Source organism: Malaya genurostris, chromosome 3 (genome assembly GCF_030247185.1).
Source record: "Malaya genurostris strain Urasoe2022 chromosome 3, Malgen_1.1, whole genome shotgun sequence".
NCBI classification, from domain to species: Eukaryota; Metazoa; Arthropoda; class Insecta; order Diptera; family Culicidae; genus Malaya; species Malaya genurostris.
The window spans coordinates 162,967,347-162,994,488 of record NC_080572.1 but is presented as its reverse complement, the minus strand read 5'-3'; the positions used below and the strand labels follow the sequence as shown (position 1 = coordinate 162,994,488).

The following is a 27,142-nucleotide window of genomic DNA, read 5'->3' as shown; positions in this document are numbered from 1 at the left end:
GAGTGTTCTAGTTCTAGATGCATAATTTATGACATTTTTAAAATTTTAATCTAGAATTTATAACAAAATAAACTGGCAGCCTCAGCAGCGTTTTATTTGTTTCAAATATAGAAAAAATAAAACGGCAGCGTATCCGGTTTTATATTTGACAGTAGAACAAAAATGGCTTGCTGAGGATACGTTTGTTTCAGTTTCAGTTATATTATAGACCACCCATAAGAATCTTGCAGCTGCTGAACTAATCTTCCTCTTAGTCTGACAATAAAGTTTCATGGTACTTTCATGACTTCCTTGAATATCAGTTCAAATTGTAACATAAATGTTTTTCAGTGTTCACCACTTGGTTCATCATCAAATATTTCCGTTTTAATTTTTGATTTGTCAATTGATCAATAAAATTTTATCTCGCCACTGCTATCAAATATTAGTAGATAGTTCAGACGAAAAAGTTTGATTTTTTTCTCTCTTACTTTTTGTGCAATCTGCCAAAATCTGTATTAAGTTTAGGAAATCTGTATAAGATCTGTACTCTGTATTCAATATGTATGCGCATGTGAATATCTGTGTAATACAGATAAATTTGTATAAATGGCATCTCTGAATGTGATTAACCGAATATAAATTCGAATATTTTTGACCATTGCTGTAAAACTTATCTAGATGCTGCCAACATTCCAACGTAAAAGGAAAATGCGTGAAAATGAAAAATCGATGCCGCTTCGCTGCTCTGCCGAAGTCTGACAGCGGACAGTGCAATATTCTTGTTTCTCTCTCATTTTGCAGCGGCTAGTCGTATGGATTAGACACATTTTTGTAATGGAGAATAGGCATTTTTTAACCAAAACTAAATCTTCAGAAATGAGTATATTCCAAATTATTTGATAATTAGATTGATTACCGTGCGGAAAGTGTTTGAGTTGTGCTGAAGTGTGTTTGTGTTACTACTAAAAAGGTATTTTGAAGTGCAGGATCCTTGGATTGCTAAATTAAATTTCGCCACAGGATAAACGCTGAACGAGACCGTGTGATCGCATCGTAACCCGTCGTAAATCTTCCCTTTTCGTCGACATCAAAACTTTCTGAAGTGCTTAACTTTGTAGTCATTTGGAGCTAATTTTCATCTTTCCATCGACAAAATGAAAAATATGGCAGGAGGCACGGATGAAAAGAAAGTATATAAACTGGTTCTTACAGGAGGTAAGTCTGAAATCAATTTCCATCCAGTTTTACTAGTGATCCAAAGCATCAATTTACACTTTGTTACCTTTTATTAAACGAATTGTTAAAGATCTATAAGCTAATTTCTGCTATTGGACTATATGCCGTTTGCATTGATAAGCGACTGGGGTTGTGTCTATGCAACATGTGTTCAATATATCCTTCAATTACAGTCTACTCATACACACAAATGACAGTATATGTCAGTTCCTGATGTTATAACATGGTAATTGCGCGTTTGTTTAGGATGTATTGAATTGTATAATATTAAAATCAAAATAAGTTCAAACACTTTTTTATTAAAGGTAGACAAAGCGAACATTCAGACTTCATTCGCATTTTTTCTATTCAATGTATTTTTTCTACTATTTATAGACATTCGTTTAGATTAGTCATCAACATACAAATGATGCTCTTTGTAACAGTATATTATTACTAAAACGATTCAGATTTCATAATTTATCAAGAATTGAAAATAACTCAGTTCTGGTCTTAATTTTTTTCCTTCTAGGTCCATGTGGCGGTAAAACGACTGGTCAGGCGCGCATGTGCACATTTTTCGAAAATCTTGGTTGGAAGGTAAGTAATTACCAGCATTTGAATTAGCCGCCAATCTCTAAAGTTGTGTCAATGTCTTCTCTACTATCGTTTGGTTAGTTCAATAGTCGATTAATTGTTTATTACAATTCTTAACCGTATATAAATACAGATTATAAATCCGGGTTGAATCTTTCTTCGAATGTTAGTGTGTGATTTACGTATACACGGATTACATTCTATTTTTGTTTTCCCGCATCACACCACCAAGTGCACGATCTCAGCGAATTTTCTCTGGTTGTTTTTTTTGTGTATCGGACGGGTTTTTATTTAGGACTGACAACCCCTTTGCCCTTGTGCATTTTCTATTAGATTATATTATTTGGCAAACGATTGATTGGTTTTGTTGGATCAACGATATCTGCAATCCTTCTGTGCCAAATGCGAGTTCTATTTCCTTGCAGAATTGAACACTTGTTTTTTTTTGCAAATTGAAACAATAGAAGCAATATTCTTTTAAATTTGAAGAGAGTAATTCTTAGTATTTTTGAGTAAACAATCTTTAGCAAAATTCTTATTACAATTTGCATTCCTTGTTGATAGTTCTTTTTATCTAAATTTCTGGTAAATCAACGTTCACGTTTCAAGTTCACTACTACCAAAAAGATGATTCATGTCAAGTTCAAGTATTATCCAATCAGTTATGGTGTGGTCTGATAGCTTCTATTGTTTTCACAATTGCGTACGTTCTTGTCGTTTTGAACGAAGAATTCCAGATTTAGTTTTGAACGGAAATGTATTCACTGACATTTCCGCAATAATTTTTCTAGTTTATTAATCTATCAACTAAGTATGGCTAAATTTTTAGCCTACTATGGGTCTATTCGTTTCATTACCGAAAATTTCAGGTATGTTTTTTCATTGATTAAAGCTTCCGGTACTATGATTTCCTTTTTTCCTCCAAATTGTGTAGATAATAAGAAGTACCACTTCGTGACAAAAATCGTTAACCTGTGTCACATGATACATCGTTAATCTTTAGTGTTTTATAATATATGAATTTGACGAATATATTGAGCCGAGCCATTCCCCATTAAAGTAAGCAAAAATTGGAACCTTCTGTTCTCTTCTAGTCAGTATGCAGTTCGTTTGGAAAGAATCGCTATGACGAGCGCAAAAGGCAAATCAAAGTCTTGGCATTACATTCCATACTTTAGGATTCCTAAAAAGGATGGCTTTACAATTATACCCTATTTAAAATCCCTTTATCATTACTGTTCGTTTGTTCGTTCAAATCTCGAATATTTTTGCTCGATAGATTCAATCCCATGCTACCTAAACAGTTTTGATAGTAATCGGTCTAGATACACAACAAATGCGACTTGAACAATCACGTATATAATAATGGCTGATATTTTGAGGGATTGACGGTCCAAATGTACTCAATGAATTAACTTCGGCTTCGAGCTTTCCGCAATAGTGCTTTTCTTCGACTGCGTATAGTTCGTAAACAAACGATGGCGCAAACGATGCTCTTATTGGTTTAAAGAAACTATTCAATATTATTCTTATTATTATTATGTTGTTATCAAATCACACTATATCTCATGATTTTGAAAAAAATAGTCCGATTAAAACCATTCAGAACAAATTGGCTCAAATGGCAACTGGTAGTTCAACTAATGAGATGAGTTTTGATACGATAGCCCTTTTTGGCTAAAAACTAGTTTACTGAGAAGTGGTACTTTACAAGATCGTATATTTAAAGATGATTTGGTAATACATTTATCACAATTTGTTGAGTCAACTCATTGCGGATGTTTTTCAATACTAAAGACACATGGGGATCTCGGGTATCATGCTCCTTTTTCTATGAAACCTCACTTTCCCCGTTTCACTTTTTCAACGTCTTTCTTTAACTAAATTTCTCTGTGTTGAAACAACTCATTACGGGACTCGTTACTACGAGTGTTATTGTTTTTTTTACCTCTACTGAATCCAACGTTAACTTATGCCTTATTTACAATGTGGGTTATTTCTACTTTATACTTGATGTTTCCACATCCCACGTGTTTGAGTCATACATAAAAATCTGTTTCTAACATAGACTGATTACTAGTGTTTTTATTCATGGGTTATATTAGATTTAATGAACCATTACGAAAGTAGAGTAGATAATAAAACAACAATAGAGAGTTTTATAGGATATTTTTGTTCGATCTGTTAATTTTTGCAGGTGTTTCGAGTGCCTGAAACGGCCACTGTTCTCCTCAGGTACGATTTAGTAATGCCTGTGAACATGATATGTAGTTGAGTTTACAATTTAAGACAGACATTCAAACTAGAGTACGATTTTTTCTAATCGATATTTTCATTAGATAGTATCATCTGAATCATTTTTTTCGTTACTTCAACATGTTCTAGCTCATACGCCAAATGTTCTCCTAGTTTTATATTTGAGGTAGTACAAAACATAAAATAAATAAATTGTAACATAAATCATTTGATTCAATTATCATTTCAATCTCGTCAAATCATCATTATCATTTGAATCTCGTTAAGTCATTAGTTAATCAAAAGTACTAATAGCAGGCAAAAGGAATATGAAGCGAGTTTGATTAAATATTTATTTCGTCGAAAACGTTTGAAGGCTTCGACAGACTTGAAATGCTAGATAACATTCCGCCAATTTAATCGTTCAAACAAATTTAATATATAAAAGTAGATTCAGGTGATTTATTAACACTAATTGTACCGACGTTTTTTCTTCGATGCAAAATTACATTAAATCCGGTCAAATTGACCCGCGTTTTGTATGTGTTTAGTGATAAATATCCATTCGGATATTTTCTGTATTAAAATACAATCATTAAAGTTCTTTCTACGTTTCACCGTCTACATACTCGCAGTGACCATGTTGAAGTACCGATTTCATAAACATCAGAAAGATAGACAAGTATAACAATAATTGAGATAAAATTGTTTCCATTATGGATATTTTGTTCTTATCACAATAAATTGAATTTCATGCAGTACAAATGTATTACAAGTTTGACATTTCTCTTGCTCTTGACAATATTTCATAACACTTCGTTTGATTTGAAATAAGTAGAATTTGTTTCTTTAATTATATGTTCACGTTAATTGTAACCAAATATTCGCATATTTCGTAACAATTATATTTTATAAGATATCAATGAAACGAATGATAAGGTAGCGACTGTCATTTCCATTTGCAGTGGTGGAATCAAATTTTCAGACCTGACGGCAGATGAAGGTAAGATATTTCTGAACATTGCATCGAAATAATATTGTTAGAATGTCAGTTTTTTTTATTACATTATTTTTGCATACTGTCATTATGTTAGTATTTTTGCATGTTTCTGATTTAGATACTTCATTCGTTCATGATAACCAACTAATTTAATTAGCTACTACATTCTCTCCACACTGTCTTCTATGCAATGCAAAAAGTGCACATTGCATCAAATTCTATTACCAATAAACCCCTGCGTCATTTGTTATTCAATGCATTGCTCGAGTATATCAGGCTGTTGTGTTGGCTTCTCAGTTAATAGGTTTGTCTCCGTTTCAGCGCTTTTTCCTTTTCATTGCCGCTCATTGTGAAATTAGTGAATTGAAAATATAAACATCAACGATGAAATTTAATTGCCATCAGTCACGCACATTCGTTATAATGATATAGATCATCGCTTGACAACGAGGCTCCCGTTTCGTGTTGTTTGTCGATTTGTAGAACAACACTGTCTTTCAAACATCGGTCGTTGTAGAGTTTGGCCACCTTGGGATAATACATATACCGGTATCTACAACAGCTGATTGATATTTTTAGCTTCATGTATTGTATATCATATTAAATTACTGTTCCGTATGACCTTTAACCTCGTGCTCTAAATTTGCCTACTAACAGTCATCTTTCTGAGGATATTTTCAAGTCAAATATTTTCTCTGCGGACTTCCGGAGTTATGCCGTTTTCACGCATGTTCCAAGTTTTGTATTTTTCTGGAGTATATCTGAAACTGATTACGATTACGAAGTATCCTCTCCACTGATCATGGAAGACTAGTGTATTCTTAGGTTATTTTGCGTCAACTTTGCGATTTTTTTTGCTAAAAATCAAATTATTTCGAGTTTCTTCTAGAATCTATAGTATTTGTAGCGGCTTAGATATTTCATTCGTGCTATTGTTCAATAATAAGGAAATTACACCTAGGAATCTATAAGTTGTGCTTTCTCGCATTCTCATATTGAATCGTGGACAAAGAAAAAGAATACTGTGATCCAAACCGTTTTTTCCTCTCGAAGATATTTTTTTTACTTGTCACATCTTTTGTTTAATCAAAATAAATTAGCATTCCACTTTTTTAAGTAACTTTATTGGAATATGAGTTAAAATTAAATAATTAAGATATAAATAGGGTGTTCAGCCACAAGTGGTGACTTTTCAGCCCTATTATATAGTAGCATTCCACTTTAACACAGTATCCAATAAAGAAAGTTGTGTATGAAAATCCTTAAAGCCGTACTCGTACATTTATAATACAAATAACTTACCTATGGAAAGTAATATTAACGAATTTGCATAAAATTTTGTGTAGCTTTTACTAACTTTACTACAAAATATTCAATTGTGTTTATACATATCACAGTTACAGCTGTCTAACGATTTTGGTAAAAATCTAAGTTGTCGTAACCAGGGCAGGGTAAATCAAGATCAAAAAATCATCAAATCAATATCGAAGATGATCGGTTGTGATATTTCCCAACAAAGATCACTACTGATCCGATCTTTTTAAGATCAGTTGATAATGATGAGTAATCTTTGAATCACATCGATCAAAATCAATACTGATCTTCCGTCACCCAAAATCGTTAGTAATTTGAGCTACTATTATTACTGATTCCTGTAAATTCAAATCACTAAACGATTTGATCTACTTTGAGCATTGTGGAAGAAAATCACATTGATTTACATCCGAAATCGTTCATCCCCGATGAGTGGTGTGAAATGTGAAAAGTGACAACAGTAATCCTACAGGAATTTATAACTAAGGATAACGCGTGACAAAGAGACTTAAAATCATGGAAAGTTTATGCTGAACTGTTATGCCACCTGCAGTTCAACCTAAACCGCTAGGCAGACTGCAGTCACACAGTTCAACACAAACTGTTATGCACTGACAAGTCTAAGACGAAACGTAAAGATAATGAAAATTGTTATGTGCCTTAGCAGAAAATGCCAATTTTGTATTTTTGGTGATTCTAGCGATGGGTGATATTGAATATGTACATCATTGATTTTGGTCAATTTATATACGTGAGGGTGTTCAAATTGGGGAAAATTGTCCTTATCATCAGAGTTGAGAAAAATACTGGTTTCGTTACGACACGGTTTACGTAGAATCAACAAATGTTTTAGTTTGATGCACAACGTGTTCGATTTCGCAACCGCTTGTGCAATTCGCAACAAAATGAACACAAGAACTCTACAAGAACGCAATATCAATACGCAATGCAAAATTAGTGAAAAAATGTTTCACACCAAATAGTGATTATAGCGACAAGACTTTGTTCTGAAGGGTGATTTTTAAAGAGGTATAGGTTTTGATTATAAAAAAAAAGAAAAAATTGATGAAATCATTATTGGAATCGATAGTACGATCAATATAATTTAATGTTCGAAGAAGATTTCATGCAAATGTTGGCCGCGGTTCCGCTTTAGATGGCCCACGCGCAGGGTCCAATTTTGGTACATTCTCCAACATATCGGCCGGTATCTTACGAATAATGCCACCGGTCCATAACCCACACCAAACAGTGACAGTGAGATGGGATGCATTGGTAGTTATTGCAATGCTTCTGACTGGTCTTCACTCCAGATGCGGTAATTTTGCTTGTTGACGTATCCATTCAAGTATCCAATGGTGTTATTCCACTTTTTAGGATAAAACCCAATAAAACGCTATTTAGCATGAATTTGATTTATAAAAATTAACAGGAGCGCAGGATACGGCATGTCTTTAACACACAGCAGGCGCAGTGTTTGAATGGTGCGTTTGAATTGGAGTAGTAAAATCCTGCGCTCCTAGGGTAAAATTTTATTCAGTTGCATAACATGCTTTGTGATTAAATATGTTTTGCTTATCATTATAATTATTATGGACCACAGCATGTATATTGATATTATTTGCCGTTTTTATTGATGGTATGGCTTCACTATCACGGTATTGCTGAATAAATTTCAAATACATAACGAAGCATAGAATTCCGATGCGACCGACCAAATGAACTTATTGAAATTTTTCTTTTTTTTTCAACACGATTTAAAACTCGTCGTGCTGATGGACTCGGTGATATTTTCAAAATCAAGCTGGTGTCGTTTTTTTTACTGCGTGTGTGAAATAGCGGTGTTATGTTTTTTTAATCCTTACCAGCACATGTACATACCGTTGTGGTTTATAACCCACCTCTGCTTACCACCTGTCATTAGATTCCCGACAGTTAGACATTTGATAATTCCCAGCGATTTGTGCACTCGTATTCAAATAAATTGACCAGAACTTTTATAAATATATATATATATATATATATATATATATATATATATATATATATATATATATATATATATATATATATATATATATATATATATATATATATATATATATATATATATATATATATATATATATATATATATATAAATAAATGAATAAATAAATTAATAGTTCTTATGGGACCCAAAAGGAACACGGAAAGTTTGGTGGAGCGAGTAATAAACCATTTCATATTTTTCCCATACAACTTTGATGATTGTCACACACCGACCGATTAGATTCAAATTGAAAGTGTCTCGGAATTACTAGGTGGTGGTTAGTGTAAACAATTCATTTTCAAGAATTTTTTTATAAGTGAACGTGCTACAAAAAGCCTTATAACACGAACAAATAAATAAATCACTTATACTATACTGATTCTTGGTTGTCGGCTGAAATAGTGATTGAAAACTCTAATACGGAACTCAATTCGAAATCTCAGAGATGGCTGATCCGATTTATGATTGAGTCTTCATTGGAATGCAAAAAAACGTAAAACAATGTTCAAAATTGTTCCAATGAATAGGCCTTGTTAGTTGATGGCTATAGAAACTTATTTCGGTTATTTTCGTTCCGGAAATCCCGAGAGTAGTGGCCAAAATGATTGTGAGTGTATGTATGTGCGTATGTGACAAATAATTTCACTCGATTTTCTCAGAGATGGCTGAACCGACTTTCACAAACTTAGATTTAAATGAAAGGTTTTATGATCCCATAGATCGGCATTGAATTTTATCTTTATCCGACTTCCGGTTCCGGAATTACAAAGCAATATGTGCAAATCTGTAAGAAAATGCGCATAATTTTCACAAACTGCAAATAAAAGGTCTTGAAGTTCTTTAAAAAGTCTTCGAAAAGTTGATGATTCGGTTCCGGTATTACAGCGCGATTAGTGGAAATTTTCCAATTTCATTAGTATTTTTGCAGGAGTGATGGCGAAACGAGGTGCAAATTTTTATAAAACCTACTGGTAAATACATCTAGTTGACAGACCTTGTTAGGTAGTGGATATGGAAATCTACTTTGGGACTACTAGTCTCCGGTTTCCGCTTCCGAATGCACCGGTAAAAGTGAAGAAAAACTTCAAAAACTGAACTCACTTCAATTTCTTAGCAACGGTATAACCGATTTTCACAAATCATGATTCAAATTAAAGCTCTCAGTGTCTTAAAAGATACTGTGTAATTTCAAAACATATCAACATAATAATAATATAATAATTTCCAAATACTACGTCATTCAATAGCAATCGAAATTTCTCGTGAGGCCAGTTCTATTTCAGGTCTTAGTAAGATTGAAATCAAATATGAAATATAATTGTCATTATAAATTTTTAAACAGTGTTGAGGTAACTGAGTACAAAATCTATTGAAATGCAAAAAGGGAGATTTTGATGTGTTGTAGATATTGATTTATTCTAAGTTCGTGAGAGATTCTCAATTTTCATTTAAAAATCTATGCGTTATAATGGAACTGTTGTGTTTGCTGGTGATCATTTGTCGACTAAGACACAGAAGCATACAAGTAAACAGCTAGATGAATGTAAATCGCAACTACACGAAGTCTCTTCGCATTCGATTCTCAGTCTACAGGACAATTGCATGGTTAGTGTCAGGCTCGTACTTACATTACCCTGTTTGGATCGTGGATCGAACATGTAAAACTAATGCCCTATCCTTTGTTTCACTGACCCAAAAATCCAGTAGAAGTGCTGAAAAATGAGATTCATTCAATCGAATACAAATCCTTTCATTTGTAAATTTCTATTATCATCTTATGAACTCAGTTACAGGTTATATCCTATGTTTTACTGAGCAATAATAGTTTGAAAACCCCAGTAAGAGCATAGAGCATCCGGTTAATATTTTCTTACATATTACTAAAGTGTAGAACTGCCATTGTGTACTTGTTTTAATGCTTCAGCATGCTTTAACCCAATCACAGTGCTTCGCTGGTCGCAGTGCCAAAGATATTGCATATTGTCCACCGTATCGTTCATCCTGAAACATTGTTCCGATACGTCATTTCTTCGAACACTTATCCAGGCATTGGAATTTTAAATGATTAAATTATTATATAATACTAGCAAAACGTCGAAAAATTAGTGCTCATCAACAGGCTTTGAAAGATGATATCCCGGAGCACAGCGTCGATAAGGCTGCGTCGTGTCCCCGATGCTTGGCCGCTGCTGCTGAAAAACCCAACGGTAGTGAGGGTGAGTTGCTTGCTGAAACCATAAATAATGGAAACATTGCAAGTGGTGTAACTTTTTTCGATGCTTTCATCCTTGATCAGCAATCTCTGTGTTACATCTCTCTTTACATCCTTCGCTCCCGTTGTCATTCACTTTTTCTAGGATAGTTTATCGCGTAAACTAGATTGCTCTGTGATATTGCACTTGATCGAATATAACGAAACATTCAACATAATACTCTTACTAACCGGTCAAAATTAGTAATGTATGTTGCATTGTAGCGAGAAAAAACCATCGGATAAATATATATTATTTATTTGAATATGATTTTGATATGGTTGCAGCGCAATTTTTCGAAAATGCAAAAATAAATATGCTGCGATTGTGTATGCTTAGCCCAATAGTACTATACTTTTTGCCTTTCTCTATAGAAAGGTATTAGAATTGCTGGAAAAACCGACTTTCGAACGGAGCCTCGGAGACCCATAGTGTTATATACCATTCGACTCAGTTCGACGAGATCGGAAAATGTCTGTGTGTATGTGTGTGTGTGCACTTTTAGAAGACATTTGAACGCGCTCAATTTTCTCAGAGATGGCTGAACCAATTTTAACAAACTTGGGCTCGTTTGAAAGGTACTATTGGGCCATTGATCAAGTTCGAAGATCAAATGGCTGTGACTTTTAGTTCCAGATATATGATGGTATAAGTGACGTAACCGACAAAACACATTGATTTTCACCGCTCTTATATATATAAGGGTGCCAAAATTTTGGGATCACCTCTATTTTCGTTAAGCTCTAGCTCTCAAAAGTTTAAGCACTTCGAAAAAAGCCTTCATGCAAAATTTGAGCTAAATCGGACATGCGTAAGGGGTGCTGCCCGGTGGTAAAGGTTTGACAATTTTCGATCTTGAAAAAGCACCAGAGTACATGAAATTTCCAAAATCGAAATTTTTTTTTTTGCAGCCGAAAATCTTATAACTGCATGAAACATCGATATTTAGTGTCATCTCAAAAAAAAATTTTTTTGAAAAAATCAACTTTCTGGGACATAGAAAAATTTTCATATTTTTTCTAAGTTCCAAAAAGTCAACTCTTTCAAAAATTTTTTTTTCGAGATGACACTAAATCTCGACGTTTCATGCAATTCTAAGCCTTTTGGCATCAAAATTTTTTTTTCGATTTCGAAAATTTCATGTCTCCCCCCTATGGTGATTTTTCAAGATATATGAAATTTCCACTAAGTGGACTAAGAAGGTTTTTTTTAGATTAGCATCACTGATTACAAATAGGCAACGCAAATGTCAAGCACTAGTTTGGAAAAATGATGCTGACTGTGTGACATAAACACTGAAGCATGGTTTTGTGAACTACTCGAATCAATCTGAATCAATTGGTGACAAAATTAGTATCCAAAATTATTTAATAAAAGTATGAAACATATTTTCATGAGACTGTTATGAAAGAAGAGAAAGGCATTATCACACCACTAGGTGGATTAAGAAGGGTTTCAATAATTGAATCGTTCACTTCGAAGAACTTGTTGATGCAATCACTGCGAAAACTGACTTTTCAACCGATGGCCGATGAAGGGATGAGTGTTTTGTACCATTCTATTCAGCTCGACGAACTGTGCAAATATCTGTGTGTCTGTAGGTGTGTAACAAAAACGTGCATTTACTTTTCTCGGAGATGGCTGAATCGATTTTCACAAATTTAGATGCAATTTCAATTGAAAGGTCTTATAGTCATAGCTTATGAATTTCATCCCGATCTGACTTCCGGTTCCGGAGATACAGGGTGATACGCACCTTGGACAGGACCTGACAACTGTTAATCCACTTTCAAAACCAGTTTCGGACCAGCTCGTGATTGATTCAAAATCACATAAGCAAGTACAAATTACTGCAGGGTGGTATAAAAAGTGTTGTCAGTAACGTCGGTAACAATGTAGTTTGATATTGAACATATTGCTTTTCTGAACATCTTTTTAAAACTATTAATTTTTATTGGATTTAAGTGCAATTTGGTTATTTTTTATACCTGTCAATGTGGAAAGTATACGAGTACATTCAACAATCACTGGATAACGCAAAGTGAACGCCTGAAATCGCGAAGTGTAATATGGACGAGGATATGGATTATGTTTGTTGTACTTGAGAACAGCACCAAATCTTTGGATACTTCTGTTTTTTAGTATTTTTCTCAAATCGAATATGTTGAATACTTTAGTTTATAAAGCTGCAAAAATTATTTGCCCAAAAACAAGTGATGATAAATAATCGCATGTTATAAGGGGAGAAGCTTTTCAGAATGAATAATTATCTTTACTAGCAACAGTGGTCGAAAAGAAAATATATTCTCTAGCAAGGAGCAACCGGAATAAGAAGAGAAATATTTTTTCTGGAAAAAAAGAAACCATTTCTCTGTCTTAGACACAGTGTTAATGATTCCCGATAATTTGACAGAAGCTGCTCGATATTTATCTATATTGTATACAACATTTTCAATCCGATAGAAGATGCTACAAGAACTCTTATCTCCCAATGCATGAACCGTGAGAGATTTTTTTCTACATTTCTTCTCTCCACTTTATACTCTGAGTATTTCACGGCCCTTAAAAAAATTACAGTCTGGTAATGAACGCTGCTGTGTGGAATTTATCAAGAGAGAATCGCAAGTTGACAATTATCGCAGAAAATCGACTTGATGATTCTCATACTAGGTTGCAATATTTCAAAACCCTTTAAACTTCACATACATTTTCATAGACACAACTCATAGAAAGGTTATATGCGCATAGTTAGAATAAGCGGCATTAGTAAAATGATTCTATCGCAATTATCAACTCCCTGTATAGAATCGGATCGCGAGAAGAGAATAAGCGACCGTTTGTTGCTTCAGAGAGAATCCCCACAGCAGCGTGCCAACCTTTGATTCTCAGACAGATCATCGAGAGAAATTCGCTCTCGCACTGGTGTCTATTCTATCTTAAATGAATCATGTCGATTTTTTGTTGCTGCGACCGTTTGTTGCTTCAGAGAGAATCCCCACAGCAGCGTGCCAACCTTTGATTCTCAGACAGATCATCGAGAGAAATTCGCTCTCGCACTGGTGTCTATTCTATCTTAAATGAATCATGTCGATTTTTTGTTGCTGCGATGATATCCGTCTCTCTTTGATGGCACTGATTGAATCGTGTGAAGAGTTGCTAGTGAGCGTTCTTTGATACGGTAAAAGCCATCCTTGCCTAGATATGCACCAAAAATGGCAAAATCATGCACTTATTTTTTCAGTGATTGCTGTACCGATTTTCACAAACTTAGATTCAAATGAAAGTTCTTATGGTCCCATAGCCTGCTATTGAATTTCATTTGGATCTGATTTCCGGTTCCGAAGTTACAGGGTAATATGTGAAAATTAAGCAATAAATGTGCCCTCATTTTTTCGGAAACGGTCTAACCGATTTCCACAAACTAAGATTCAAATGAAAGGCCCTAAAGTTCTTTAAACATTTCTAGAACGTTTAAACCAGATTCGACTTTCGGTTCTAGTGCGATAAGTGGAAAATTTTTTATTTCATGAGTATTTTTCCACAAACTATGATCAGAAATAAGTTCAAATCCCATAAAATTTATTGATCAATTCTAGTTTCCAGAACTTGTTGGTTTGTAGGTATATGAGCTTAATTCGGCACTACTGGTTTTCCGTTGCTCAGAGTAAATTTTACATCGCAAAACTGGTCAACAGTGATCTGACTGACGAGGAGCCTTTTATTTGAGACTAGTTCGATCAAAATCGGCTCAGTCATCTCGATCTCTTTTTAGAGTACATGATGCGGGCACGCACATACATTTTCCAGTATATTTTTATATAAAAACTTAATCCACCTGTTGGTGTGATAATACCATCTCCAAACAAAAATTCACGCTATAACCCATTCAAATTTGATTGACACTGTTAGCTTTCCAATAAGCCTAAGTTTATCGCAATTTGTTGTCGAGAACATTCAGCCGATGAGAATATGCGATGAGTCGTTTACGTCACTTATATCATCTTATGTCCAGAATCAGAAGTGACAGGCATTTGATCCTTTAATTTGGTCCATAATTCAATAGTTGCTTTCAAATGGGCCTAGACTTGTTAAAATCGGCTGTCATGTCTAAGAAAACTGAGCGGTAAGAAACAATGCGTTCTGTCAGTTGCGTTAGTATATCATTATATCTCCGGAGCCGGGAGTGTCAGCCATTTGATCTTCGAACTTGATAAATGCTCCAATAGTAGCTTTCCAATGAACCTAAGCTTTTTAAAATCTCCGAGAAAAGTGAGCGGTAAGAAAACAACACGTTTTGTCGGTTACGTCATTTACTCCTTTATATCTCCGGAAACGGATGTGCAATCCGTTAGTTCTTCGAACTTGATCTACAATTCAATAGTCGCTTTCAAACGAGCCTAGGATTGTTAAATCATCTTTGAGAAAATTGAACGATAAAACAACAATGCGTGTTGTCGTTTACGTTACTTATACCATTATATCTCCGCAAACGGAAGTGGCAGCCATTTGATTTTCTAACTTGATGCACAATTCAATAGTAGCTTTCAAACGAGCCTAGAAAATTGAGCGGCAAAAAAAAAACAATGCGTTTTGTCGGTTGCGTCACTTATATAGTCCAATAGTAGCTTCCAAATGAGCCTAAGCTTGCTGAAATCGGTTCCGCCATCTCTGAGAATCAAACGAGAACAACGCATTTAGTCGATTACATAACTTATACCATCATATCTCCGGAACCGGAAGAGGCAAACGTTTTATCTTTGAACTTGATCAATAGTGCTATAGTAGCTTCCAAATGAGCCTACGTTTGTTAAAATCGGCTCAGCCATCTCTGAGAAAATTGAGCTGTAAGAAAACAACGCATTTTGTCCATAACGTCACCTAAGCTTGTTGAAATCGATTCAGCCACCTTTGAGAAAATTCAGCGGCAAAAACACAACGCGGTTTGTCGATTTCGTCACTTATACCATTATATCTCCGGAACCGAAAATGGCAGTCATTTGATCTTCGAAGTTGATCATCAGCCAAGTAGTTGATTTCAAATGAGCATAAGCTTGTTAAAATTCGTTTGACCATCTCTGAAAAAATTGAGCGGGAATAAAACAACGTGTTTTGTCGGATACGTCACTTATACCATTATATATCCGGAATCGGAAGTGACAGTCATTTGATCTTCGAACTTGAAAGTAGCTTTCAAACGAGCCAAGTTTGTTAAAATCGGTTCAGCCATCTCTGGAAAAATTGAAAAAAGTACTGTAATGTGGAAAAAATTTCCTTTTTAGGAGAAGTAACTAATTTAACAGAGCATAAACCACATAAATTGAAATACTAGAACCAAAGCAGTATATTGACATTATACTACAAAGTCGATTTCATTTTCCCGAGTGAAGCTTTTATACAAAAATGCGTTTGTTTGCCCGAATTCGTCTTCAAATCCTAGATTATCTATTGTTGATCTTGTATAACGATTGCAATTGACAGAGTAGGAATTCAGTACTGCATTTTGATAATTGGATTCGAAAGTTAGAAGATAAAGTTAGTTTTCTGATTTTCTATGCCGGGCCCAGCATGCATCGTTCTCTCACTATGATTAGGTAATGCGAAAAAATCCTTCGAAATATTTTTATCCAACTCGTGTATGTATTGAGAATTATTTTTCAAAGCTTTTGGCAAACGACGAACGTAAATGAAAATACAGGTTGTCACGAGGGAAATAGTATTATCTGTTTGAGTTCTACGCAAAACACCAAGCCTTTCATTATGTCCCACACCCCTCGCTCAGCAAACGTCTTCGTTCCAAATTTGTAAAGAACGTGATAGACGTTTCGTGAGCAAACAAAAACCGTTGATCGTAAAAATAGAAACAAGTTTCATTCATGTAAGTTATAGGAACGGTTTAATCTACAGAAGGTTAATTATATTCACGAATGTCGAATATTTTCCTCAATGACTGTTTCGTTGGTTTTTTATTCTATCCATGGTTTCGAATTAGTTTGGTGCATTGTAAATTGCCGAAAGCTTGATTGTTCGCTAATAGACTAATGTAAACAGCCACCACAGTGCTGAGCTTCGATGAACGTCAAAACAAATGAAAGTAAAAATAACTTATGATTGACAGCCTTTAAAATATTTTGTAGTTTGAAACAAATCGTAAGTGTGTTTACGTTGAGGTTTTACACTCATTGTTTTAGGAATTTGCTATTACAACTTCGTATCATCTGCACATACAGCGAGTTTAACGTACTATTTTTTTCCCTTTATGGGCTACTCTGGCCGAGGGGGATGGTTACAACGCTCCGCACTTTCCATACCAGACGAACTAGGCTATAGTGCCCAAATGAACACTAGTAACGAAGGAGGAAACCGACCTGTCATTGATAGGTTCCCTCCAGCATGTAACCCAAGCGACAGATTCTTTTACGGTTATCAATTTGCAACGAAAGATACGAATATCTTCTATTGCAAGTTCGCCAGAGAGTTTGTCACTTGGGCAGGAAGTGTGTGCTTCATCCGGTAACCAGTCAATAATTGAATCGTGCGTCTGTGTCGTATTGGTATTTTAATTATTATGAATTATTATGAACCTAATCATTGCAAATGTCAAGAACAAGGATATTTGAAAAGAACATACCTCGCCTGCAGACGATCGCAGACGAGTAATTCAACCACGGTATGAAAGCTCTTTTGAAGTAGTTTAATATGTAAGTAGTCTCATCTGCACCTTTCTGTGCCTTTTGATAATAGACAAGTTAGAATTTTATTCAAAAAAACATGAAAACCTGCTCTATTTCATTAAACTAAAATGATAGCAGCATAGTATGTTTGAGAAAGTTGTGTAGTTTTTAAAGATGAAAAACTTTGTATAACATGAAAAACACATATAAATTGAAAATATATATGTTTTCTTACAAAAACTGGTTTCTGGACACCCTTTTCTGAAAATACATTATATCATGAATTACACTCAAGTTACGGGAATAGTACCTTCAGCAAACTTGTTTGAAATAACTTTCTGCACAACTTTGTCGAAGTAACTTAGCCTATATGTTGGTCCTGAGCTAAAATAAAATTTTTATCGCACTTTTAGGGGGATTAATCACATAAATAAAATTTGCTAAAAAATGGCGTCTATTATTCTGAAAAACTTTGCTGAAGATACTGTACCTCAAAAACCACGATTCTATGAGTTATCAATTAAGAGCGTTAAATTGCGCTTCTGAACCACTGTCCATTGCATTGTTTTTTTACTCTGCCGGAGAAACCTGTTGATATCTCAAGCTGATAGATTATCGATAATAAAGGAATAATAATAATAATAATAATAATAATAATAATAATATTATTAATAATAATAATAATAATAATAATAATAATAATAATAATAATAATAATAATAATAATAATAATAATAATAATAATAATAATAATTATAATTATAATAATAATAATAATGATAATAATAATAATAATAATAATAATAGTAATCATATTAATAATAATAATAATAATAATACTAATAATAATAACAACAACAATAACAATAGAAACAATAAAAATAATAATAATAAAGTTGATAGTAAAAATAGTAGTGCATTTACCTTTTTCTTTTACCATATCGTAACTTATCAAAAGTTAGGTAATTACAAAAAAATACCTATTTTTCTTCATTTCCTTGGGACATTCGGGGTTTTTTTTTCTTGGTCTAGAATCTTCGATGATAATCTTTCATTTCAATAGTCTCGTTTCTCGTCAAGGAAATAAAATAACTTCAGGTGTTAGTGAGCTTGTTAAATAATATAATGTAAGGATGCGCATTTAACACTAGATTGTCCAGGAAAGTCACAATATGTACACAATGGAAAGATTGCTTAAAATTCTGTGATATTTTTTTTTATTCTATATTTAACGATATGTGCACTAAGGCACACTGCACTAGCTTTAAGTTATTCTGTGACAGTTTTTTTTGTTTTGAAGAGAGAATCCAATCATTTTGACTGCTTTTGAGCAATTTAGGTCTCTATTAAGTTTTGGGATCTCTAGTGTTGAGCACGCATCCAGGGAACAAGAACTACATGTATTTCGTAAAGAAATACTAGGTGTGATTGTATGAAATGGTCCACGTGAACCGTTCTCTTCCAGAAACGCACATCTCACACTTTCAGTTTGAAAGTGACATCTGTGTCAAAGTTAGGAAATTTAGGTACATTCAAACCTTTCCTGATTTGAGAATGTATCCACACCTGATCAATCAGTTTCGACGTCATTGCAATTTGTAAACATTAGTATCGATACCGAACCGGATCGGAAAGGTTTGAAAGTTCCTCGACGGTTCATAACAGGTCAATTTACTCTTATTCCTGGTAACAATAGTCATCTTCTTTTAATTAAATTCACCAGTTCAGGACGAATGTTACATATGAACATTCATCCCAACTAGATCAAGATAATTCAAATTGTTGACCAGTATGAAGTGAATTGACTCCCACCCCCATCCGCCAAGCGGGGGTACGCGCCCTGTAGCTCATCATCCAAAGCCTAGGGATTTGCAATTACAACTTCGTATCATCTGCACATAAAGCGAGTTGAACGTACTTTTGATATAATATTAAAAAATGTTACACAAATATTTATAAACGAATATGTAGCGAGGTGTAAACCTTTTCTTTGATTACTTCAACTACGGCTTATTACGGATATTGTGAATATGGATTACTGTAAATCAAATGCGTTTACCAATAAAGTTCTTTAACTGACGACGACGTTCGAAATAACATTACACAGGGAGCGTCAGATTTTGATTAAACAGACCCAAATTGTATTTCAATCCAATGTAATTAGTTTCGTCGAATAACCCGGAATCGGTAAACTGTTTGAAAAACAATGTGTCATTAAAATAACTTTCTAATCAGTTTAATCTATACTTGGTTTCACTATCATCTACCTTATAATTATAATCATAAGAGCCATGAAAGGAAGATGTTGCAGTTAATTCTTATCAGTTACGTAATGCATTAGCTAGATCTCGCGAAAATCCATGTCGTCGATTAGGTTACGCACACGTAACTAAACGTTATCATTCTCGGTTATTCTGTTCTTTCATACTAGACACATGTGATCGACAGAAATAATATTTACGTATGAATGTGGTCACGAGTAGTAAACAATGTCGATTTATTCTGGATTTGCCTTATTTGAACTTGATAATTCCATAATTATTGCTCTTAACTGGTGTTCCGCAGTTTTCAAGTTCTCTGTGTGTTGAGTAACTTGGAATGTCATGTGAGTATTCGATAATTGGATTACGGGCAATCAGGGTGAGTTGGTCATCAGAGAACAGAATTATATTACATGAGACGATTTTGCAGAGTAAATTTTAATTTTTACACAACACAACGAAAAGTTCACGTACAGAGAATTGTTAGCAACTGCTTCTTCAATTTTGTTTGTGCTGTTGGTGATTTGTTTAGTTAAGAAAAACAATTGATTTTTCATGGTTCATCTTACCCACCTTCCCGCTAAAACTATTTTCAATGTAAACAAACGTAATCAAGCTGTGGAGGAGTGTTTCATTTATGAATTGCACAAGTCGCATGCTTGTGTGTGCCCCAACCGTATAGCAACAGAGGAAGCACGTATAGAAAAACAGCTGACGTTTCAAAAGCGCATGTGATTTGCGTTCTCTATAATTGGTTTGAATAGTAAGCTTCTAATAGATGTAAAAATAAATTCAAAACACTATGAATTCAACACTTTGAACAAAAGAAAACATAACAACTAAGAATGATACATGTAGTACTGAAATCCACTATGGAAAATGTGAATCATTAGGATACCAAACATTTTCATCATTTGAATTGATTGAAGCATTATCAAGAGTTGTATCGATGATAAGTATTCGAAATAAAACTTCCCATTAGCTCCGACTCAGATGAATTCATAAATTGATTAACTTCAGCATTATGTTAAGATTAAATGGAGTAACAAGATGCATACTGAGCGCACAGAAAAAAATAATGAAAGTTACACGGTATGTAAATAAATGGTGCTATGAAGTAGACATCAGTTGAATCGAAAATCAGATTCAAAAGCATGATCGATGTGAAATTGGTAGTGGAATGCATTGATAAAAATGAAAATAAAGAACTGTACAGTAACTTTCCATTCAATTGCCTTTTCCAAATATGTGCATGAAAATTGTTGTGAATTCACAAACAATTTTTATCTGAAAACTCTATTCTAAGAGAAATTTAAACTCTTGGAAAGTTTTTTCCAAGGGCATATTTACCCCTTGAAGATTATAATATTTTATAATATGTTCCGAATGGAATGAGAACGAAATAGCGCCTGCTTAGTCTATTAACTGGGTATAAGAAAATGAATGTTGGTTTGTAACCACTTATTGAATTTATTTTATATGCTTCGAGAAAACCGATCATGTGAAAAATAATATTGAAATGGTGTAATTTTTTGCTCGCATCTATGTATTCGGTAGTCGCATTATTGCCTATCACAAGACCATTATTTTTACTTTTCTCATATAGAAAGATTATTTAATCACTGTGAAAACTGACTTTAGAACCGAGGACCGGAGGGCCGAGTGTCATATACCTCAACTAGTCGAGTACGCAAAATGTCTGTATGTGTTGTACTCACTTTTCTCGAATATTACTGAACCGATTTTCATGAACTTAAATTCAAAAAGTTCCTGAATTTCATTCGAATCCGACTTCGGGTTCCGGAATTACAGAATGATGTGTGCAAATAAAAAGTGAATAAGTACACATATTTAGATTCAAATGAAAGATATAATTATCTTATACAAAGTTCTTAAATTTCATTACGATTCGATTTCCGGTTCCGGAATAACAGTGTGATTAGTGTAAAAATTACAATTTCAAATTATTACCTCACTTTTCTCAGAGATGGCGGCACCGATTTTACTAAACATAGGTTCGAATTAAAGGTCTCATGATCCTATACAAAACTCCAAAATTTCATCCGGATGCGACTTGCGGTTAAAAATTTGATACCGTCACGAAACAAAAAACGTAAAAAAAACTACACTGGACTCGAAACTATTCCAATCAGTAGCAATTATCAGTAGACAATCAAACAACCCGAATCCGGCTATCGTGGTTTCCGGTTTCCGATTCCGGAAGCACCGGAAATAGTGGTCGTATATTCCAAACTTCCTACTCACTTTTCTTAGCGATGACTTGACCGATTTTCACAAACAAATTCACAAATTCAAATGAAATGTGGTCCTATACTGAATTCCTGAGTTTCATCCGTATTCGACATCCGGTTGCGAAATTACAGTGTGAAGATTATTAAAATATTTATACCGGCACTAAAAGCGGCGAGTAAAACACGTAAAATAATTTCTAAGCTTGCGTCAAAACTATTCCAATCGATAGTTATTGTCAGTAGACGACCAAACAAATTAATGTCGGCTTTTCAGATTCCCGGTTTTCGATTAACAACCGGAGAAATAGACTCAAAAATGGATCTCAGTCACTTTTCTTATACCGGTTCCCGGATTCCGGTTTACCTGTAATAGTGTAACTCACTTCATTTTCTCAGAGATGGTCTTACCGATCAGAGAACTGTTTCACTAGTTTATGGACAAACCGTTTTGTTTTTCAAGAGAATTATTTTGCAAAAATATGATATGAGAAAGACATCATTACACCACTAGGTGGATTAAAACAGGTTTTGTTTTACTAGAAGCGAGGGTGCCTCAGTACGACTTTCGGAATGGATAAACTGAAATATATTGAATCGTAGTGTTTTATATGCTTCCAATAAATACTGTGTACTAACCACTCAATTTTCTCATGTACATAACTTGTCATTCGAATTTTTCCTCAAACATTTTATGTGCTGTTTAGCTTCATTCACGCCTATAGTCTGTTTTTTTACCAAAAACTCTTTAATGTCCTACTGTTTAATTCTCACACCACATTCGGATCGCATCAGACAATAACTAATATCGTTGATTACTTTAATTTCTGCAGCATACAAGTTTCAAGAGAATCTATTGCGTACGATGATTCAGATCGAGAACACATTTTTCGAGCTGGGAAAATCATGTACGCGGAACTGTTTGATTATCTGCGACCGCGGTGTGATGGATGCCAGTGCGTGTGAGTATCCAAATCCTTGAGCCTACCGAACATTCCTAGTTATGTACCTATGCTTGGTTTTGTAGTTGTTTCCAAAGAAAAATGGGAACGTATGATGAAATCCAACAACTGGAATCCGGTGGAACTACGCGACAATCGGTACAATCATATTGTTCACATGGTTTCGGCAGCCAACGGTGCAGAGGCATTCTACTCTACTGAAGATCATGCGTGCCGTTCAGAAGGCGTAGATTTAGCCCGGGAGTTGGATTACAAATCAGCCGCTGCTTGGATTGGACATCCGTACTTTGATGTGATTGATAATTCGACTGATTTCGAGTGTAAGATGAACCGAATGATTGAATGTGTGTGTCAGAAGTTAGGCATTGATACTGGCGATCGTCTTTTGACTACGTCAAAGAAAGTCAAATTTCTTGGTAAGCTTTATTTTGTCTATTAGATCAAATTTATGAACAATAATTCCATATCTTTGTAGTATCGGAGCTACCACCGCTTTCCAGTTTCCCAGCGTTTCAAGATTTCGATGTCGTTCATCACTATCTGCAATGTGCTGGTCCTCGGGTTCAGGCAAGGTTGCGGAAACGTGGACAAAATGGTCATTTTAGCTACATCCACACGATTCGTCGTCCACATCTCCATGGGCAATCGATTGAGGTGAAAACACAACTTACTCACAGAGACTACTTAAACATGCTCACGCAACGCGACGACGCCCATTTCACTATCTACAAGAAACGTCGCTGCTTTTTAGTAAATAACCAATATTTTCAAATGGACATTTACAAGGAACCAAGCCATCCAAGGTATGTTAATATGACAGATAATGATTGTTTCAAATCAGTCTAAAATTTACAACGAAATTGCAGATGCAAGGGTCTTATTCTTCTCGAAACTTACACTTCGTTGAGTGGAGACAAATTGAAGGAAATCCTGCCGAAATTCCTCAACATTGTGAAGGAAGTCACCGGCCACCCGGATTATTCCATGTTTAATCTTTCGTTAAAGGAGGACTGGAGCAATACGAAGAAGTTCTGTTATTCGCTTCATGGTAAGAAGACAATTTGCTGTCACAATGCTCCCGATAATGGTCCTATCGATAGTGACAAGTAAATATATCATAACATTGTTAGCTCGTCTATCCCATCCTGTTGTGTCGCATGTTGATGGCTGGTGTGAGATATAATGTACTTTAGTATTTATGAATATTCTGTTAATCATTACTCTCAGTTGTTAGGTTATATTACTTTCGCGCACTTTTTGCTTAACTAATTAGTTAATTTAATTCTTACTAACATTCAGCTTGTTCTCATCGTGTTCAAAATAAATTATACGTGTATTCTATGAGATAAAGATAAGATCTTAAGATTTTAATCAACTTAGTACATCTTTCACTCCAATCTCATCCACCACGACAAGTTATCAAAAAATTATTTACAACGTCTTTCAATATACTTCTATATGAGAATATATTGAACGATATTGTTAACAATTACGAAAAGAACATCTAAACTTGCTGTAAACAGTTTCGATAAGAACATCTGAGCTGTTTTTTTTAAAGAAAGTTAATTGACATACAAATAATGGATCACTTGTCTATACAGTAACGCAAAGTGCATGAGCGTATTTGTTTTCGTAAAAATGCTGGTTTTTCTTGTTCCTCTTGGCTACATGTAAACTGATTCTATGATAACAGGTGCAATTCAAAATGAATTTAACACACGTTTTATTCGAACTTATCAATGTACGTAGCTATATACAGAGTAAACTGCCCAATGGAAAAATTTCTGTGTAAGGTTTAGTTTTATCGTTTAATCGTGTTCGATCACCACCGGAATTTTCTGTTATTCTCGAATAATTCAGTGCGAAAATGACCCAAAATAAGTACGAGAAATAGAAATATAAAAATTCTTTGTGTTTATGTATAAATGAGAGTATCGATTATACTTCCCTGGCTTTTATTTTTGTTTACTTCCAAGGATCTACTTACAATCTTAGGCAAACAGCCATTGTTGAACATCTCAAGACCAATATTCTACGTTACTAATAGATGAAGGTTCAAGTAAAAAACATAGGTTTAATTATAAAATATACCGAATATACTGATATTTCTCTCTTGAATTTCCACTGAACGACACTTTGGTATTCTGCAAAAATGGTTGATTTCCTAAGATTACAAATTGTTCCTTAACATTGGAATTGAGCAGCCATGAAACGTAAATGGGCTAAAAACGCTGAAAAACAACCGACATTGCAAAAAATTCAGCGCACGTTTTCCATTCATTTCATTGTAATTTTTTTTCTAATGATATAACTGCTTGGTATCTTTTGTTAGTATTCTTTCATCTTAGACTAAATATTTATCGTAAAGCAAAGTTTAGCTGATGTGAGTGCAAGTATTTAGAATAAATTTTAGACCACATGCCGATCGTGAACCGGTGCGTCAATTACATACATAGGTAAATTGAATATACATTCTATGGTATTCGCATTACAAAAATTATTCACACAAAAATTCTTATAATTTATTTTTCAGTTTGAATAATTGGAGAACTGTCAATTTTTTTGTTTTCTTTCTTATATTTTGCATTTCTAGATCAAGACGAAGGCGAGTTTAAAGCGAATGGGCGTTCTCATAAAATAATCAATGGAAAAGCGTAAAATTGTATAGGTGCTGCCTCATCTTCCAATGGCACTTCTGATGGAATTTTCTGAATTTTTACAATGGTTTTAACTTTCAGCGCAACGGAGATATTTTATATTTCCTACATTCTCATTATACATATAAAATATTGAATAGTCGAGTCTTCAGTTATTCTGCAAAATAGCTTCAATGCTTTTGATATTTCATTTCTATTGTTGTTAAAGCTTTCAGCAATTCCCTTTTTTAAATATTTGCTATGCATCTTACTTTAACACGGCCTCATACAGTGATGAGAATTAAATTTTGTTTACTTACTCTTCCGTTACTTTTTTTTGTACTTAAACATTTGTGCACATTCGCATAATGACGTTGTAGTAAACGCAAAAGCAAGTAAACAACGGGAGATTCTCACATGTATAAGTAATTTTCCTCTGATTAAATTTTAACATTGGTTCAATTGAGCTCATAACCATTGAAAGGGAACTGTCTGGACCAATGAAAGCGATGTTTTCGATCCATTCTGATTTTCCAAACCAAGTTGAAAATGAATGCTTAAGCAGAGATACTTAACAATAAAACTCTTTTGTTTGCCGATTGAGAGCAATCAGCGAAGAAACAATGTGTATATAAAGCTTTGATTAGAAGCTAATAATGTTCGACACGGGAGGTGAAACTATATGTATTTTCGAACTAGTCCAATAAAAATCAGATTTTTTAGAAAGCAAAAAAAAAATCTATGAAAAGAATCATAAGGCATGCAAAATCCTTTATATTTTTATAGAACAAGATCATTCGAAGAACTATCAAAATTACCTAGACTGTTGCTAACCGCAATATAAAACAACTACTTTAAAATGTGTAGTGAAAACAGGTTTTTAGCGTTAGTTTACATTAACAATAAAAACGCAGTGTTCGATGAAAAGTTTTCAATTTGTTTTGCAATCGCAATCGCCGTATTGTTGAAATCAACGTATATGTAGTCCAAAGAGGCGAGAAAGAGTTTTATCAATTGTTTACTTGTAATTGTTGTTTTAGAAAGCCCTTTCTTTGAGGTCGCTTAACGCTGTGAAAGTAAATTTTCAATCAAAGAAGGACTAGCACCCTAATTGATACAGACAATTAAAAATCAATAGAAACCACAAAGATTGTCATCATAAATGTATTTTATATTAAAATATGATCCTATTTCAAAAAAAGTATGTCTGTGGTTTGAAAAGTGATATATAAATACAAGGTTTGAGATCAGAATATTTTAGTAATATTTTAATAGATGACAATCCATTAATGTCGTATCTTAATTGGGATTTAATGTTTTCAAATAAGCCGTTAAGAAACGTCGTTTTTTCGAGAGTTCTTATGTTGTAGGTTAAAGTCATTTCCGAGCAAATACATACACCGATGGATGGAGTCGTGTCTTATCTTGATCAGATCAGCACCGATGGAATGATATTTGTTGTTTTTTCGAATTCTCGTTATCTGTTATGTACGCGCTGATGCATACGTCCCATCGGCAACATAATTCACCATAGCAGAACGAGGCAACCCCGTGAGTGTGAAGAACCATGGCAACCTGGATGCAGAGCATAGATGTCAGTGAGTATGTTGTAAGCAAGAAGGAAGAAAAATAAACAACAGCATAAGTGAAGTTGTAACACAGTTTAGCCAGCAAGCGATAGTGTTTTTTAGACAATTTGTGTGGCTCTCAATCCAGGATTGTTAGTCGAAGTAGAT

At 34.2% G+C, this 27,142-nt stretch overlaps 1 protein-coding gene across 4 annotated transcripts; it reads left to right on the top strand.

The window, feature by feature from the left end:
- The first annotated feature begins 764 nt into the window (after positions 1 to 764).
- On the top strand, positions 765 to 26,659 carry LOC131439287 (TRPL translocation defect protein 14). Of its 4 annotated transcripts, XM_058610119.1 has the most exons (11): positions 765 to 952; positions 1,003 to 1,197; positions 1,730 to 1,797; positions 3,992 to 4,029; positions 4,995 to 5,032; positions 10,463 to 10,591; positions 22,642 to 22,770; positions 22,836 to 23,186; positions 23,246 to 23,573; positions 23,637 to 23,818; positions 25,364 to 26,659. In XM_058610119.1, the coding sequence occupies exons 2-11, from the start codon at positions 1,137 to 1,139 to the stop codon at positions 25,426 to 25,428; spliced, it is 1,389 nt and encodes a 462-aa protein (XP_058466102.1). In that variant the 5' UTR covers positions 765 to 952; positions 1,003 to 1,136; the 3' UTR covers positions 25,429 to 26,659. The 4 variants fall into 4 exon arrangements, with proteins under 4 accessions (XP_058466102.1, XP_058466103.1, XP_058466104.1 ...); XM_058610120.1 differs by lacking the exon at positions 3,992 to 4,029; XM_058610121.1 differs by lacking the exon at positions 10,463 to 10,591 and having other exon boundaries at positions 766 to 952.
- Positions 26,660 to 27,142: the final 483 nt, after the last annotated feature.